Source organism: Octopus bimaculoides, chromosome 27, assembly GCF_046866305.1.
Source record: "Octopus bimaculoides isolate indiv1 chromosome 27, ASM4686630v1, whole genome shotgun sequence".
Lineage (NCBI taxonomy): Eukaryota > Metazoa > Mollusca > Cephalopoda > Octopoda > Octopodidae > Octopus > Octopus bimaculoides.
In genome coordinates this window covers 2,430,370-2,445,217 of record NC_142954.1, presented here as the reverse complement: position 1 = coordinate 2,445,217, position 14,848 = coordinate 2,430,370, and the positions used below count along the sequence as shown (strand labels likewise).

Below are 14,848 nucleotides of genomic sequence, written 5' to 3'. Positions count from 1 at the left end.
CCACTGATATATATAAATACACACACACATAAGTTTCCATCTACAAAATCCACACACAATATTTTGGTTGGCTTCGGGGCTATTATAGAAAACACCTGCCCAAAGACCCATGTAGTGGGACTGAACCTCAGATCATGCGGTTGGGAAGCTAACTTCTTAACTTAATATCTATGCCAGTGCCTACACTACAGTACATAACAAAAGAAAAACAGAGAATGATATCTAATGAATTTTGCAATACAGTTTTATTCTCTTCAGTTTGTATTCATGTAGGAGTTTAAAATGTCCAAAGTAAAAGAGTTTCTCTCAAATAAGAATTCACTTGTCACTTGAATTCTATGAAAATAATTAACATAATTATTCACCACAATACATCATCTCCAGCGTGTTTATATTGGTAGACTGTGTTTACATATACAAAGAAGGGTTTCTTGTGTTTCAACATTAAAAATCCTTTTCTTCAGTGTGGGTTCGTTTGTGTTTGTTCAAGTGACTCTTACAGATGAATGATTTTTCACACATTTCACAATGATAGGGCCTTTCTCCAGTGTGACTACGAATATGAACAATAAGATCAGAATTATCGAAGAACGATTTCCCGCAAATTTCACAGTGAAATGTTTTTTCTCCACCATGTTTTCTCCTATGTCTTCTTAAATCACTATTATTCACATAAGTTTTCCCACATATTTCACAGCGGAACGCTTTTTTCCCCATATGTAGTAATTTGTGTCTTGCTAAATTACTGCTAGAGTAAAAATATTTGCCACAAATATCACAATGGGATGGTTTTTCTCCAGTGTGTACTCTTTTGTGACTAACAAGATGTGATTTATTAAAAAAGGTTTTTCCACAGATTTCACAGTGGAATGGTTTTTCTCCGGTGTGTACCTTTTTATGACTAACAAGATAGTAATTCAAAGTGAAGGATTTTCCACAAATATTACAATGATATGGTTTTCCTTCAGTGTGAATTCTTTTGTGAACTAGAAGACGAGAATTGGCACTGAAGAACTTCCCACATATATCACAATGGTAAGGTTTCTCTCCTGTATGACTCCGTATATGGGTAACAAGCAGCGAGTTTTTCCAGAATGATTTTCCACATACTTCACAGTGGAATGGTTTTTCTCCAGTGTGGATTCGTCTGTGACTCGTCAGATTACTTTTATCAACAAACGATTTTCCACATATATCACAATGGTAAGGTTTCTCTCCCGTATGAATACGTATATGGACAACAAGCAGCGAGTTTTTCCTGAATGATTTTCCACACACTTCACAATGGAATGGTTTTTCTCCAGTGTGGATTCGTTTGTGACTGGTTAAATTACTCCTATCAACAAACAATTTTCCACATATATCACAGTGGAAAGGTTTTTCTCCACTGTACATGCATTTGTGCTTTGTTAAATAACTATTACTGACGAATCCTCTCCCACATGCTTCACAATGGTAAAGTTTATTTCTAGAGTGAATTCTTTTGTGCGTTACTAAATTACTACTATGAACAAATGATTTACTGCATATTTCACAGTGGTAAGGTTTTTCCCCAGTGTGGCTACGTATGTGGATAACAAGTTTCGAATTCTGAGGAAACGATTTCCCACATATTTCACATCGAAATAGTTTTTCTCCACAGTGATTCCTTTTGTGCCTTGTTAAATAACCATTATTAACAAACGACTGTCCACACACTTCACAGTGGAAGGGTTTCTCTCCGGTGTGACTATGTATGTGGGAAACAAGGCGAGAGCTCTCAGTGAATGATTTTCCACAAATTTCACAGTCAAAAGACTGTTGTTCTCCAGTGTGGATTCTCTTGTGTTTTGTTAACAAACTGTTATTCACAAATGATTTTCCACACGTGTCGCAGTGGAAAGGTTTCTCTCCCGTGTGGCTACGCATATGAACAACAAGGCGCGAATTGTGAGAAAATTTCTTTCCACATATTTCGCAATTGAAAGATTTTTCACCAGTGTGCATTTTTTTGTGAATCTTCAAATAACATTTATCGACAAATGATTTTCCACATATTTCACAGTTATAGGGTTTCTCTCCAGTGTGACTGCGTTTGTGGAGAATAAGATGTGACTTCTGATTCAATGATTTCCCACAAATTTCACATTGAAATGGCTTTTTTCCAGTATGTAATCTTTTGTGTTTTGTTAAATTACTGGAATTCACAAAAGATTTTCCACATACATCACAAATAATATTTCTCTGTGATGGACTTTGCTTACAAGATAAAGGTTTTTTATCACAAGATAATGGTTTCTCATCATCACATGCCTCTGTAACTGATTCTATATTCTCAGAAACAGTTCTGTTAGAAGTGTCCAAGTGATTTGCATCCTCCATATTAATTTTGGAAAATGAGAAATGTCAGATTGTACAAGCTGCTACAGTTAGTTCAGTATCTTATTTTGTGCTATCTATTATCATAAAAACTCTGTTCACATGTGTAGAAAATATGCTTATATGGTACTTGAATAGGACATTTCTAGCATACATACTGTAGCCAAAAGACTTGTACATCTATATTAATAATCGTGGATATAGTAAAGAGAAGTTATATAGGTGGGAGACAGAGAGTGTGTATCCATTAGTGACTGGTAGCTGATGTTCTGGGAGAACTGGTATGACAGGTTGTAATGGAACATTCAGCACAACTGGAAAGGAAGAAAATATATGATTCTATAAGACAAATGTTGGAGAAACGAAATGTATATGTGTATATATATATATATATATAATATAATTGAGTAACAGTAGAGGTACAGCTGTCAATCAATTATGGCCATTTCTAATGACTCCTTTAATTGATTAATAATTATAGACTGTATATTTAATATAATGTACATGTCTGAATAACTCAAGAGCAGATTTCTATACTCAGCTGGGTCTAATTGTCTACATACACTGCACAAATATCATTCAGCTGGTACTAAATGTACGAAATTTGATATTAACATAATATTGTTGTGTATGTATATTATTCCAACCCAAGTATCTAATTCAACAAAATCTTACTTATATTTTATATATATACACATAACTACAATTCATAGTGTTCATATGAAATTTTGCAGAGATGGGCTTTAGATGGTATAGATTAAAATTATTCTGATAAAAGTTTTGTATGATTTTTTTCTTTTTAAGAATTTTAGATCACATCCTGCACCCAACTTTGTTTCCTCACTATTTTCAATAAAATATGTTTTTTTTAAATTAGATTCTATGGGTGTTTCCTCATTTCCAAGGACTCATGGAAGTTTAAAGTGTCCATTTTCTGATAATTGGACCTGTTTGCATAATAAAGAATTTTCTGAAGAAATGAAGACAGGAGGGGACACATTTCTTTTTTTCTAACCGAAAGGTTTGTCCCATAGTTTTTACGTGCGTAGAGCAAAGAAGAAAAAAAAAGAATTGGCCAAAATCGGGTCAGAGTTGGATGGTGAGGAGGTAACGGAGTGAAAACAAAAATCATAAATTTTCAAAACTTCTTTTTTTCCTTAAAAAAGGTGCCTCCCATCATTTCGAAGGATGCGGTGAAAAAAAAAAAAAAAAATCTCCGTCAAAACGGAGAAATTCCAACTTATAAGGGCCACCTGATCCGAAACTCCTCTCTTTACTCCCTTACAAAAAAAATTTGCAAACAAATTTCTTTGTAATCGTAACCTATGCAGTTTGAAAGGTATATTTGTATAAAATTTCATCAAAAGATACTCATTTCCTTGAAATTAACGAATGGAAAAAAAAAAAATAAAAATCGGGTCGTGTGAATTTTCCGAAACTCTTCTCCCCAATCTCCCAGAAAAGTTTTTTTTCCAACAAACTCCTACATACTCTGAATTTACAGCATCTAAGCAGTATTTGTTGACAATTTCGTCAAAAAGTATCCATTTTCCTGGAAATTATGAGGCAACAAAGTCTACAGTTATGCCGTAAATTAATCAGAACTGTTAACACCACGTAGTTTAAAAGTTTACAAAGTGTATTATGATGGCAATACAAAGAAAATGTTATTTAGATTTCAATGTTACCTGAAGAATCAAGTAAACTCAAGAAAAGCTAATTACTCATTAATTGGTGATTAAAACAAATTTAGACTGTCCTGTAAAGTGAAGAAACAACTAATTAACGTAATTAGTGATAAAAAATAAAATATTTAATAATCCTGGTGATCGAACACCGACCTCGATATCTCATATTAACGTTCACCTTATCATGAGTTAATTACTATACATAATATAATTAAATTACCTGAAACACACCAAGTTGGTCGGGGTCATTGAGAATTTTCTTCCAGCTTCAATGATACTACCGGTGACATGAGTTAAATGTCTCTAACATAATCTGATGCAGTCACGAATAACTTCAATTATATGAATATACTCTCTCATTTATACGAAGTCGGTGATAAATAAAATACAACACCCAGCTAGATAATTATTTATCTAAATAACTGCTCGTAAATGTGTGGGGGGGAAACAATGTAATTCAAATTGTGAAGGGTAATGATGTTGAGTATCAAAAGTTAACTTGGCTTTTTCTGAAACGAATAAATTCATAAACAAATAACTCGTCCTTTCACTTTCATGTATTGATTTTTAAATTTAAAATGGATTAGGATTTCTGTGTTCTGAATGTTAGAATTTTTTTGTGGGGGTGAAATTCCAAGGTTGAAAAAATATAATTCTAAAAAACAAAACCAAAAAAAAAAAAAGGAAAGAGAAAAATTTTTAAATTTCAGTTTAGAATAAATATCATTCCCCTTTTTCTCAGTTTTTGGAATAAATACTGGCAAATTACCGAAAGATTTTGCCGCTACTTAAATACAGAGGTCCCAATGGCGAATTTTTTTTCCCACGAGAGTGTTGTCAAGTTAAATAAGCACACTCTACCAAGTAAACTCAAGGCGAAGAACGGTTTTGTAAGACGACCAATCGCCAAGCTATGCCTGATTTCAGAAGGAGAGAAGTAATTAGATTTGCATGTATACCTATTATCGGATTTTGTTAGGGCCCCTTATGGTAAAGATACGGATGGGCAAAATGTGGGTGGAGGGTGATGTGTTAGCAACTTTCTCTCCTTACTTTTTTACGAAGGAAACAACACAGGAGTGGCTGTGTGGTAAAGTAGCTTGCTTACCAACCACATGGTTCCGGGTTCAGTCCCACTGCGTGGCACCTTGGGCAAGTGTCTTCTACTATAGCCTCGGGCCGACCAAAGCCTTGTGAGTGGATTTGGTAGACGGAAACTGAAAGAAGCCCGTCGTATATATATATATATATATGTGTGTGTGTGTTTGTGTGTCTGTGTTTGTCCCCCCCCCCCAACCATCGCTTGACAACCGATGCTAGTGTGTGTACGTCCCCGTAACTTAGCGGTTCGGCAAAAGAGACCGATAGAATAAGTACTAGGCTTCCAAAGAATAAGTCCTGGGGTCGATTTGCTCGACTAAAGGCGGTGCTCCAGCATGGCCGCAGTCAAAAGACTGAAACAAGTAAGAGAGTAACACAAATAACAATGCAGAGGCAGCCATGGTAAGAACAACAAGCATTCTTAAAAGAGAAAAGAAGAATGGCCATTCCATACCCAAGTGACCTTATCTTATTGCCCATCATTCGATATGCGCCGCTCATAAATTAGTTTGAGAGTTGAGCTCTGATTGACTGTATGCAAATGAGTTCATAACTGGGGACTGGAACTCTCGTGGGGAAAATATTTCGCGTCCCGATGCATCGACGTAACGATATGTTTTTACAGAGCGCACTCGTTGGAGTTAGGGTTACGTAGATGCGTCTGAACCTCTGTATTTAAGTAGTACCATTAAGGGACCTCTGTATTTAAGTAGTACCATTAAGGGACCTCTGTGTATTTAAGTAGTAGCATATATCATTCCTCCTTTTTCTCTGCGTTTGGAATAAAGACTCGCAAGTTACCGAAAGTTTTTTTAACTCGTCCGTTCATTTGTACTCGCCGAGATGAATGCTGATCAACAACAACCTGCGAAGATTTATTAACCATCTTAATTTTAAAAAAATTTTGGTCCAGATGGACTATATGTAATCTGAATCTTTCCCCCACCCCCTTATTATTATTTTTTTTTTTTTTACGGAATCCCACGTTTTAGGCTATGGAGATTCCGATTCTGAAAAAAAAAATTTTTTTAAATCTCAAATTCAAAATTTCGATTCCCCCCACCCCCATTTCCTCATTTTAAAATGTTTTCCGGAAATTTTTTTTTTTAGAATTATGATTCTGAAAAAAAGTTGTTTGAAAAATGTCAACCCCCCCCCACAAGCAGGCTATTTACATGCTAGAAATAACAGCCAAATCTCACAAACCTGCGATAACATAAAGCAAGAAATGTGGAATCAATCTACTCACCTTTCTGCAGAGATTTCTTTCAGAGTAATTTCTCGCAGTAATATGAAATTAGAGGGTTTTTTTTTTTTTTTTAAATTTCAGAAATATATGAGTTTTGTCGAGAAGTGTGTTCAGGGAAGCCGTTGGTCCCGAATTAAAAGACGGCTAAAGTATGTGACTGGATCATCGGGCGACATGAAATGGTCCCGCGTCGATGAGTCAATGTATCGAGAAATGACCTCCTTATGAGAAACAACGTATTAATATATTGTAAACTTTCACCACAAGTACCACCAGGCAATATTCCTTTCTACCAACATGGAAGAATTCGATAGGGTCTTACACAATTTGTCCTTGGTACTGAGAAGATCCTCTGGCCGTTATCTCACGTTACTCCTCCAAAATTTGGGGTCCTGTTATTATGTTAGTATTTAACATATATTGTAAGTTGCATATCTCCTACACATTGGAAAAACTATTTGTATCATGAAACTACACACATGAACAAACATCACCTTTGTCCAATGCCTTTAATAAAACAATGACAGAAAAATATTCAGCTGTTTATTCACTAACTTGATGCGACTCTGTGTGTTTTCAAACGCACGGATATAGGTGTCAAATTTGTTCCAATAACTTTCGAGTAATAGATAGATAGATAGAGAGAGAGACAGACAGACAGACAGATAGCTCGCTCCGGCCAGTCATGGTATTAGCTGTCAGTAGCCAAAGAATCAACTCAAACCAGCAGTAACGTTCCTTGTCAGATTTTTCTACTTTCACTTCTGACAGCTAATACCATGACAGTGCCCTTTTTTCAAGTTTCGAGATGTCTCAGTTATTTTTGGGGTGATATTTTTCGTTTCATTGTGGGTTGGATAAAGTTATAAGACAAAAATGATTGGCGCTTTTTTTTTTTTTTTGAATGCACAAATTATTAGGGGACATTTAACGTACGCCACCGGTGTTATTGAGTAGAGGGAAAAATAGTAAACAGCACCGCCCACTTTCTATCTTTGTTTTTTTTAAAGTCCATCGATTTTTAAATCGATCATGTAATCATTAACCATGATAGATAATATGTACAGACATTTCTACAGCTTTTAAGAATTCCTCTAGAATTAATATGGAATGCGATAATCACCTGGACGCTTCTAATACAACAGTTATTAACAATATAGATTCAGTTAAAAAGACACACACAGGTGAGAAAGGTTTACATAGTGAAACGTTTACTAAACAAGGATCAATACAGGGAAATATTACAGAATTTGTATGCGAGATTTGTATGAAAACATTCTGTTCTGAAAATGAAGTCTTCAAACATCAGGAGATACATGATAGGAAGAAATCATTTCACTGTGGAATGTGTGAGAAGGCCTTTGTATCTAACAGTAAGTTGCTAAGACACGAAAGAATACATACTGGAGAAAAGCTATTTCGCTGTGAAATTTGTGGCAAATCTTTTGTTAATAACAGTGACTTAAAAACACACACAAGAATACATACTGGAGAAAAACCTTTCCGTTGCGAATTATGCGGGAAGTGTTTTGTTTCTAATAGTAAATTAATAAGACATACTAAAATACACACTGGAGAGAAACAGTTTCACTGTGATGTGTGTGGGAAGTCTTTTGTTAACAACAGTGATTTAACAACTCACAGAAGAATACATACGGGAGAAAGACCTTTCTGTTGTGAAACGTGCGGCAAATCTTTTGTTTCTAACAGTAATTTAACAAGCCACAAAAGAATACATACGGGAGAGAAGTTCTTCCATTGTGAAGTATGTGGTAAATCTTTTATTAAGAATTCGAATCTTGTCGTCCATATACGTAGCCATACTGGAGAAAAACCATTTCACTGTGAAATATGTGGGAAATATTTTGTTGATAATAGTTATCTAACAAAACATAAAATGATACACACTGGAGATAAACCCTTCCAGTGTGATATCTGTGGGAAATCATTTATCACTAACAGTCTCTTGAAAAGACACTTAATAATACACACGGGCGAAAACCCGTTTCACTGTGATGTTTGTGGGAAATCGTTTTCTGTTAACTCTCATCTTATAGTTCATCGACGTAGTCACACTGGAGAAAAACCGTATCCTTGTGAAATATGTGGAAAATCATTTGTCGATAATAGTAATTTAACGAGACACAGAATAATACACAGTGGAGACAAACCGTTTCAGTGTGAGTTATGTGGAAAATCCTTCTCAGATAATTCCAATCTTCTAGTTCACAAACGTAGACACAGTGGAGAAAAATTCTACCATTGTGGAATGTGTGGAAAGTCATTTGTGACAAACAGTCACTTAAAAAGACACAAACAAATACACACTGCTGCTTACTACATGTGAAATGAGGAATTATTCTCTAGCAAATTATGAACTTATAGTCTACTAACAAGTACTTAAAAAAAAAAAACCGACTCCCTTCAGCCATGAAGGACCATGGGATTGAACCTAGAATGTTCCTAGTAGAAATGACAGTCAGTAGTCAACTTCAGATTTAGGACAAGTAGTGATCCCGTCTTCAGCTAGTGGGATTTGAACTCAGAACATAGAGAGCTGAAAAGAACGCTGCAAGGCATTCTATTTGGTTCTTCAATGACCCTGCTAACTCCCTTGGCACGTAGCCTAGTGATTAGGCTATTGAGCGCATGATCATGAAACTGCAAGTTTGATTCCTCTAATACATTATGTCCTTTAGTATTTCACGTTGCCTGAAATGAGGTTGAAATAAAAGTCACTTGCTCAAGGTGCAGCACAGTGAGATATTGATCCAGGAACCACTAGGTAACAACATGAACTTCTCGGCTACACAGTAACACCTGCTCAGCTGTAGGTTCTCAATGGGATGTTTATAAAGCTATCAAATCAATTAAGAAGTTTATACTGAAAATTAAATTTTAATCTCTCTTAACTTTGCCAAAGAAATCAGTAAACATTGACAGCTGTTTGCTATTTACTTTCAGAAGTGTTTTAGTAAATAAAAGATATTACAACCTGATCGATATGTTTGTATAAAACAAGCGCAAGTAATATTATAATTTTGATTTATTTTCAACAGCTAATATTTAAAAAATGTGATAAACATTTAAAAAAAAGAAGAAAAAAACCTGACAACGATTATGAAGAGCAATGAAAATATTGAGAGAACTTGTGTTTTGTTTTAATGCTGAAATCTCTCTGGATTACATCAGTTTAGATCAATGTAATCCTAGTGTGCGGCCACTCAGAGATATGGCAAAGAATTTATAATAATCCTTTCTAATAAAGGCACAAGGCCTGAAATTTTTAGGTCCTTGTAAATCATTTTCATAACGTTCTTTGGGATATTGATATCTCAGATAATTTTTAATGCTTGTATCTCTACAAAATAAATTAATTTCATAACTATAGGACTTCGGTCATTATCTTCTAGGATATCCTCTAATTCATCCACGTAAATTTTTGCTTTGAAGGGCATGAGCCAGGTTGAGACGTCTTCGATCGATTGTAAGTTTATTTCACCTAGAGATTTCCCTTGCTCTATCAGCGATGATGCCATTGTGAAGTTTTGTAATTTTCTTATTTCATAAGCACAGATTTAGGAACAAGGATCAAATAGCTGTAAACTGCGAATTTCTATCTCACTGTAGTGGAAACACAACCAACAGCAGAATGTATGAGAAAGGGTAACAACATCAACCGTGATCCTGTAGCAATGGAATCAATTGTGTGTCTCCATTTATTTTAATCGCAATATATACATATATATATATATATATATATATATATATATATAAGGTTAAGAAGGGTATTGGATTCAACCAAACCCAAAGATACATGTAATACCGAGTAAGTGCTGTATACCGGCTAGTTTTGCCCCATTTGTTGTATAAACAAGAGTGGGGATTATAACATAGGTCGTGTATTAGAGTGTGTATTCTTTTCTCTCTTTATACATATATATATATATATATATATATAATTAAATGGAGAATGGAGAAACAAACACAAGAAGAAGCAAGTCAATTGGGCTAGTTAGCTTACTCTGGTATATATATATATATATATATATATACCAGAGTAAGCATGTAAATGTGAAGTAAGGTGGAAAAAACAGTACTCGAATAGTGGAGGTAGAGTAATATGCTTTATTGATAAAGCTACAAAAACTGTTACTCAGAGTTTCACGTTCCTGTTTGTTGGACAAACCAAAACTGTCTGACAAATGGGGAACGTGAAACTCTGAGTACCAGTTTTTGTGATGTCTCTGCAGCTTTCTTCATAAAATGTATATATATACACACACACTTACATACACACACATATATATATATATATGTCCAACGCATGCTAGCATTGAAAACGGATGTTAAACGACGATGATGATATATATACATATATATATATATATATATACACACACACTCACATGTATAAAATGGACAAGTTCACATAAAACTCGTGCGTGCCATTTGACTGGCGGCTTTTAATTTACTAAACAAGTGTACAGCATTTGTTGTATATTGATTAGGAGTTCAATACGCGACAATAAAACATTAATCCCATTGATATTAGATCAACAACAATGGATTATTATACTAAGCTGTTAAACCTATTCATAAGACATTAATCCTACTGATATTACATCATTAACAATAGATTATTTTCCGTGATGTTAATCCTGTTGATAAGCCATTAATCCTATTGATGTTCCATTTTGCTATAAAAGACCTGAAAACTACCAAAACTTCACCATTCTTACCAACCACAGGAAAACTACAACATGCTGACACATCTCTCCGTATTCTGCTTCTTTATTGCAGCCATCTCAACAGGTAAAGGAGATGTCAAAGAAATCCTTAATATCATATTCCACATTTACCATTTTTCTTTTATTCCTTTACACAATTCATCATCATTATTTCTCTTGTTCTTCATCATTTTTCGTTATCTCTTGAAGTTTTTAAGTTTTAACTACTTTGTTGTTATTTCAAATTTAACATTCTGTCAATGAAGTTCTCTTAGTTCCAAATAGGTATGTCTGGGTGATGTCGTGGCTGACGTTCTTGGCTATTTTTTAATTTTTACTACAGTCAGTCTTTTAAGATTTCATGCCACTCGTTATTCATTCATTAGAATACTAAATATTTTCTCAGTTCTTTCATAAATCTGGCAATAATAGATAGATTATACTTCACTGAAGAGGTCAAATAATACTGAAACATACTCAGAGTTATCCCATTTGAAACAAAGACCAGATTTACTCCTCAATAATTCTATTTTTAGCTAATTTTAATTAAATCAGTCTCATCTTCCATGTATTTCTTGATTACACTGAATCATTTAGTTAATAATAATTATTTTCTTTCCCTATTATGACATATATCCTACCTAATTAATTAAAATTCCTTGCTTGATTACTTTAATTGTTTTACATATGATTTTACTACATGTGATATAATTGACCAGTGTATATAATGACAATCTTGTGAAATTAAATTTATTTCCTCGTTTGTGACATTATTATTTTACACAAGACACAATCAACAACAAGCTACTCACACATTTCTTATAAATAAATAAACTAAATGAAGTCAATGTTTCTTTTATACATTTGTTTATTATTATTATTATTGGTTCTTTCAGGTGACTGTCGCAGCCTTAGAAGTATGCTTGGTGGTAAAAATCATCGTTTTCAAGACTCATTTGTGACTTCCTATGCAGTTCCTGGTATTTGTTTGTTATTGTTTTGTTTATTCTATATGTTTCTATCTTTCTATCAACACACACGCACAGGCATATATATATATATATATGTGTGTGTGTGCACATATATAAATGCATATCATTATTTAATGTTGTCCTTGCATGTTGGAATAGGTTGGATGGTTTACCAGGGTCTCATGAGCCACAAGACTGCGCTGAGTGCAAATATCTGTTCTTGCATGGTTTTTATAGCTCAAAGCCCTTCCTAATGCCAGCCACTCTACAGAGTGTACAAGGTGTGTCTTTTCATGACCCCAGCACAAGTGAGATGGCTCACAAAACAATGAAAAGGCCTTCAACTGAACGGAGTTGTAGTAGAGATGATGGTGGCTTTATGCTAGGTGTTGAACAACTAAAGTATGATAGAAAAACAGACACAGGTCTCTTGTTATACAGGAACAAGCTCCATTCACATTGAAGGGTTAGCAATTCTTTATGTGGCTGTCCTCATCCATTCACATCACATGGCCAGACCAGCAGAGTCTTCTCTCTTGCACATTATATCTGATTCTGCTTATGTCCAATTTTCCTCTCAACACATCTGCACTGTGCAGTATATGCACACTGACATTAACAGAACACGAATCTCATCCAATCTAATCCCCTTTCCAATTAATTGGGTTGTAACTCTTTCTGTAGTTTTCATGATCTGAGCCAGCAAATTTTTTACTTCTCTGATTACTTCTACCTAGGACATTAACTTTACCTTTGTAACAATTGATCTATTGATCTCCTGAAACTGATTGGTTATTTTCATGACACAGCTCTATAAACTATTAATTATTGATTTGTCTAGACTAATTGGTTCCAGTTATTACACAGCTCTATAAACTACGAAACTAAACCACCTGATATTATTTCTCCTTGTTATTTGGTCACAGAGTGTTACTATGATGGTAAAATATACCCTGTAGGACAGATCTTTTCTTCCATTTCGGGAGAGTGCACGTGCACTTTGGATAATGGGGTTCAATGCAATGGTAAGTTAATTATTTAATCTTTATTTTTTTCTTCATTAAATAGCTGTCATGAGTTCACATCTTAGCTTGGGTAAAACAAGTTGGAGATATTCCAATCAAATCAATACTTTAAATTGAACTATTGATGAGTATTGATAAGTCAAGAAGACAAATATTTGGGTATGTTTCTCACTCGTATATGACATATCTATTAATTGATTTATCAATGCTTTCTGTTTATAAAATTATATATTCATTTGCTAATTACGATTAATTTTAATTTGATTAAACTCAAATTTACTTAATTCTTCTCCTTACAGACTTTATGGCTACTAAACTACCATCTGTTCATGAAAGAAGATCAGTACCACCCCCAGCCCCTGGTAATTTACCGGTCAAACATTGACCGTTGTGATTTGTGTATGTTATGTTGATGACACCTATAGGGAGTAATTATAATTTACCTCAGATTAATTGGAGCAAATAATTAATGTGTAATCATTTTAAAGAGTTTAATTTTAATTTACTTTGAATTGGACCATAATTAATTCTTATTCATTTTATACTGTCTAATTTTAATTCATAGATGGCGTTCATTTCACACCATCCTGGGTCCGAGCATCGACTGTAACCCAAATCTTATAGTGTTGCCTTGGAGTAACTAAAGTAGAAGAACAGACACAGTTCTCTTGTTATACAGGAACAAGCTCCATTCACATTGAAGGGTTAGCAATTCTTTATGTGGCTGTCCTCATCCATTCACATCACATGGCCAGACCAGCAGAGTCTTCTCTCTTGCACATTATATCTGATTCTACTTATGTCCAATTTTCTTCTCAACACATCTGCATTGTGCACTATATGCACACTGACTTTAATAGAACACGAATCTCATCCAATCTAATCCCCTTTGTAATTAATTGGGTTGTAACTCTTTCTGTAGTTTTCATGATCTGAATCAGCAACTTTTTTTACTTCTGTGATTATTTCTACCTAAGACATTAACTTTACTTTTGTAACAATTGATCTATTGATCTCTTGAAACTGATTGGTTATTTTCATGACACAGTTCTATAAACTATGAGCCTAAACCACCTGATATTATTTCTCCTTGTTATTTGGTTACAGAGTGTTACTATGATGGTAAAATGCACCCTGTAGGACAGACCTTTTCTTCCATCTCAGGAGAGTGCACGTGCACTTTTGGTCATGGGATTCAATGCAAGCGTAAGTTAATTAATTAATCTTTATTTTTTTCTTCATTAAATAGCTGTCATAATTTTAAATCTTAGCTTGTGTAAAACAAGTTGGAGACATTCCAATTAAATCAATACTTTTAATAAAGCTATTGATGAGTATTGATAAGTCAAGAAGACAAATATTTGGGAATATTTCATGAAATTATATATTCATTTGATAATTACGATTAATTTTAATTTGATTAAACTCAGGAAATTTGAGGAGCTGATGGTTTCTATATAGGTCATAGTTAGCGACTCAAGCTGCTAAAAATACAAATAAAAATCCAAACTGTCGGAATGGAACAAGTAAAATGCTTACTACATATGTTTCTTAGCTCAATGCAGTGAGTTATGCTTAACGTAGGTAATCATCAGATTGAGATTATCTTAATGAAAGGTAACTTTGTTGCCAGGAATTTCTAAGCCAGCCACACCATAGTGGTGAAAACAATGAATTGGAATAGCTTTTCCGATAATTTTTCCACTAATAATTAGATGTTTATAAA

The 14,848-nt window shown here is 34.2% G+C and overlaps 3 protein-coding genes across 9 annotated transcripts; 2 read left to right on the top strand and 1 right to left on the bottom strand.

The window, feature by feature from the left end:
• Positions 1 to 221: 221 nt before the first annotated feature.
• LOC106867727 (uncharacterized) lies at positions 222 to 7,292 on the bottom strand. 6 transcript variants are annotated; one of them, XM_089343492.1, is made up of 3 exons: positions 5,875 to 5,938; positions 4,267 to 5,844; positions 222 to 2,672 (listed from the first exon to the last, which is right to left on the bottom strand). In XM_089343492.1, the coding sequence occupies exon 3, from the start codon at positions 2,359 to 2,361 to the stop codon at positions 445 to 447; it is 1,917 nt and encodes a 638-aa protein (XP_089199618.1). In that variant the 5' UTR covers positions 2,362 to 2,672; positions 4,267 to 5,844; positions 5,875 to 5,938; the 3' UTR covers positions 222 to 444. The 6 variants fall into 6 exon arrangements, with proteins under 6 accessions (XP_089199618.1, XP_089199623.1, XP_089199621.1 ...); XM_089343497.1 differs by lacking the exons at positions 4,267 to 5,844; positions 5,875 to 5,938 and adding an exon at positions 6,397 to 7,292; XM_089343495.1 differs by lacking the exons at positions 4,267 to 5,844; positions 5,875 to 5,938 and adding an exon at positions 5,949 to 6,021.
• A 63-nt stretch (positions 7,293 to 7,355) lies between these two features.
• LOC106867730 (uncharacterized) lies at positions 7,356 to 14,366 on the top strand. 2 transcript variants are annotated; one of them, XM_089343556.1, is made up of 5 exons: positions 7,356 to 7,580; positions 12,023 to 12,106; positions 13,024 to 13,122; positions 13,422 to 13,484; positions 14,230 to 14,366. In XM_089343556.1, exons 1-5 carry the CDS (start codon positions 7,502 to 7,504, stop codon positions 14,343 to 14,345), a joined length of 441 nt encoding a protein of 146 aa, XP_089199682.1. In that variant the 5' UTR covers positions 7,356 to 7,501; the 3' UTR covers positions 14,346 to 14,366. The 2 variants fall into 2 exon arrangements, with proteins under 2 accessions (XP_089199682.1, XP_014768179.1); XM_014912693.3 differs by lacking the exon at positions 7,356 to 7,580 and adding an exon at positions 11,106 to 11,211.
• LOC149130787 (uncharacterized) lies at positions 7,587 to 9,782 on the top strand. The gene has a single exon (XM_089343539.1). It carries the CDS (start codon positions 7,664 to 7,666, stop codon positions 8,741 to 8,743), a length of 1,080 nt encoding a protein of 359 aa, XP_089199665.1. The 5' UTR covers positions 7,587 to 7,663; the 3' UTR covers positions 8,744 to 9,782.
• Positions 14,367 to 14,848: the final 482 nt, after the last annotated feature.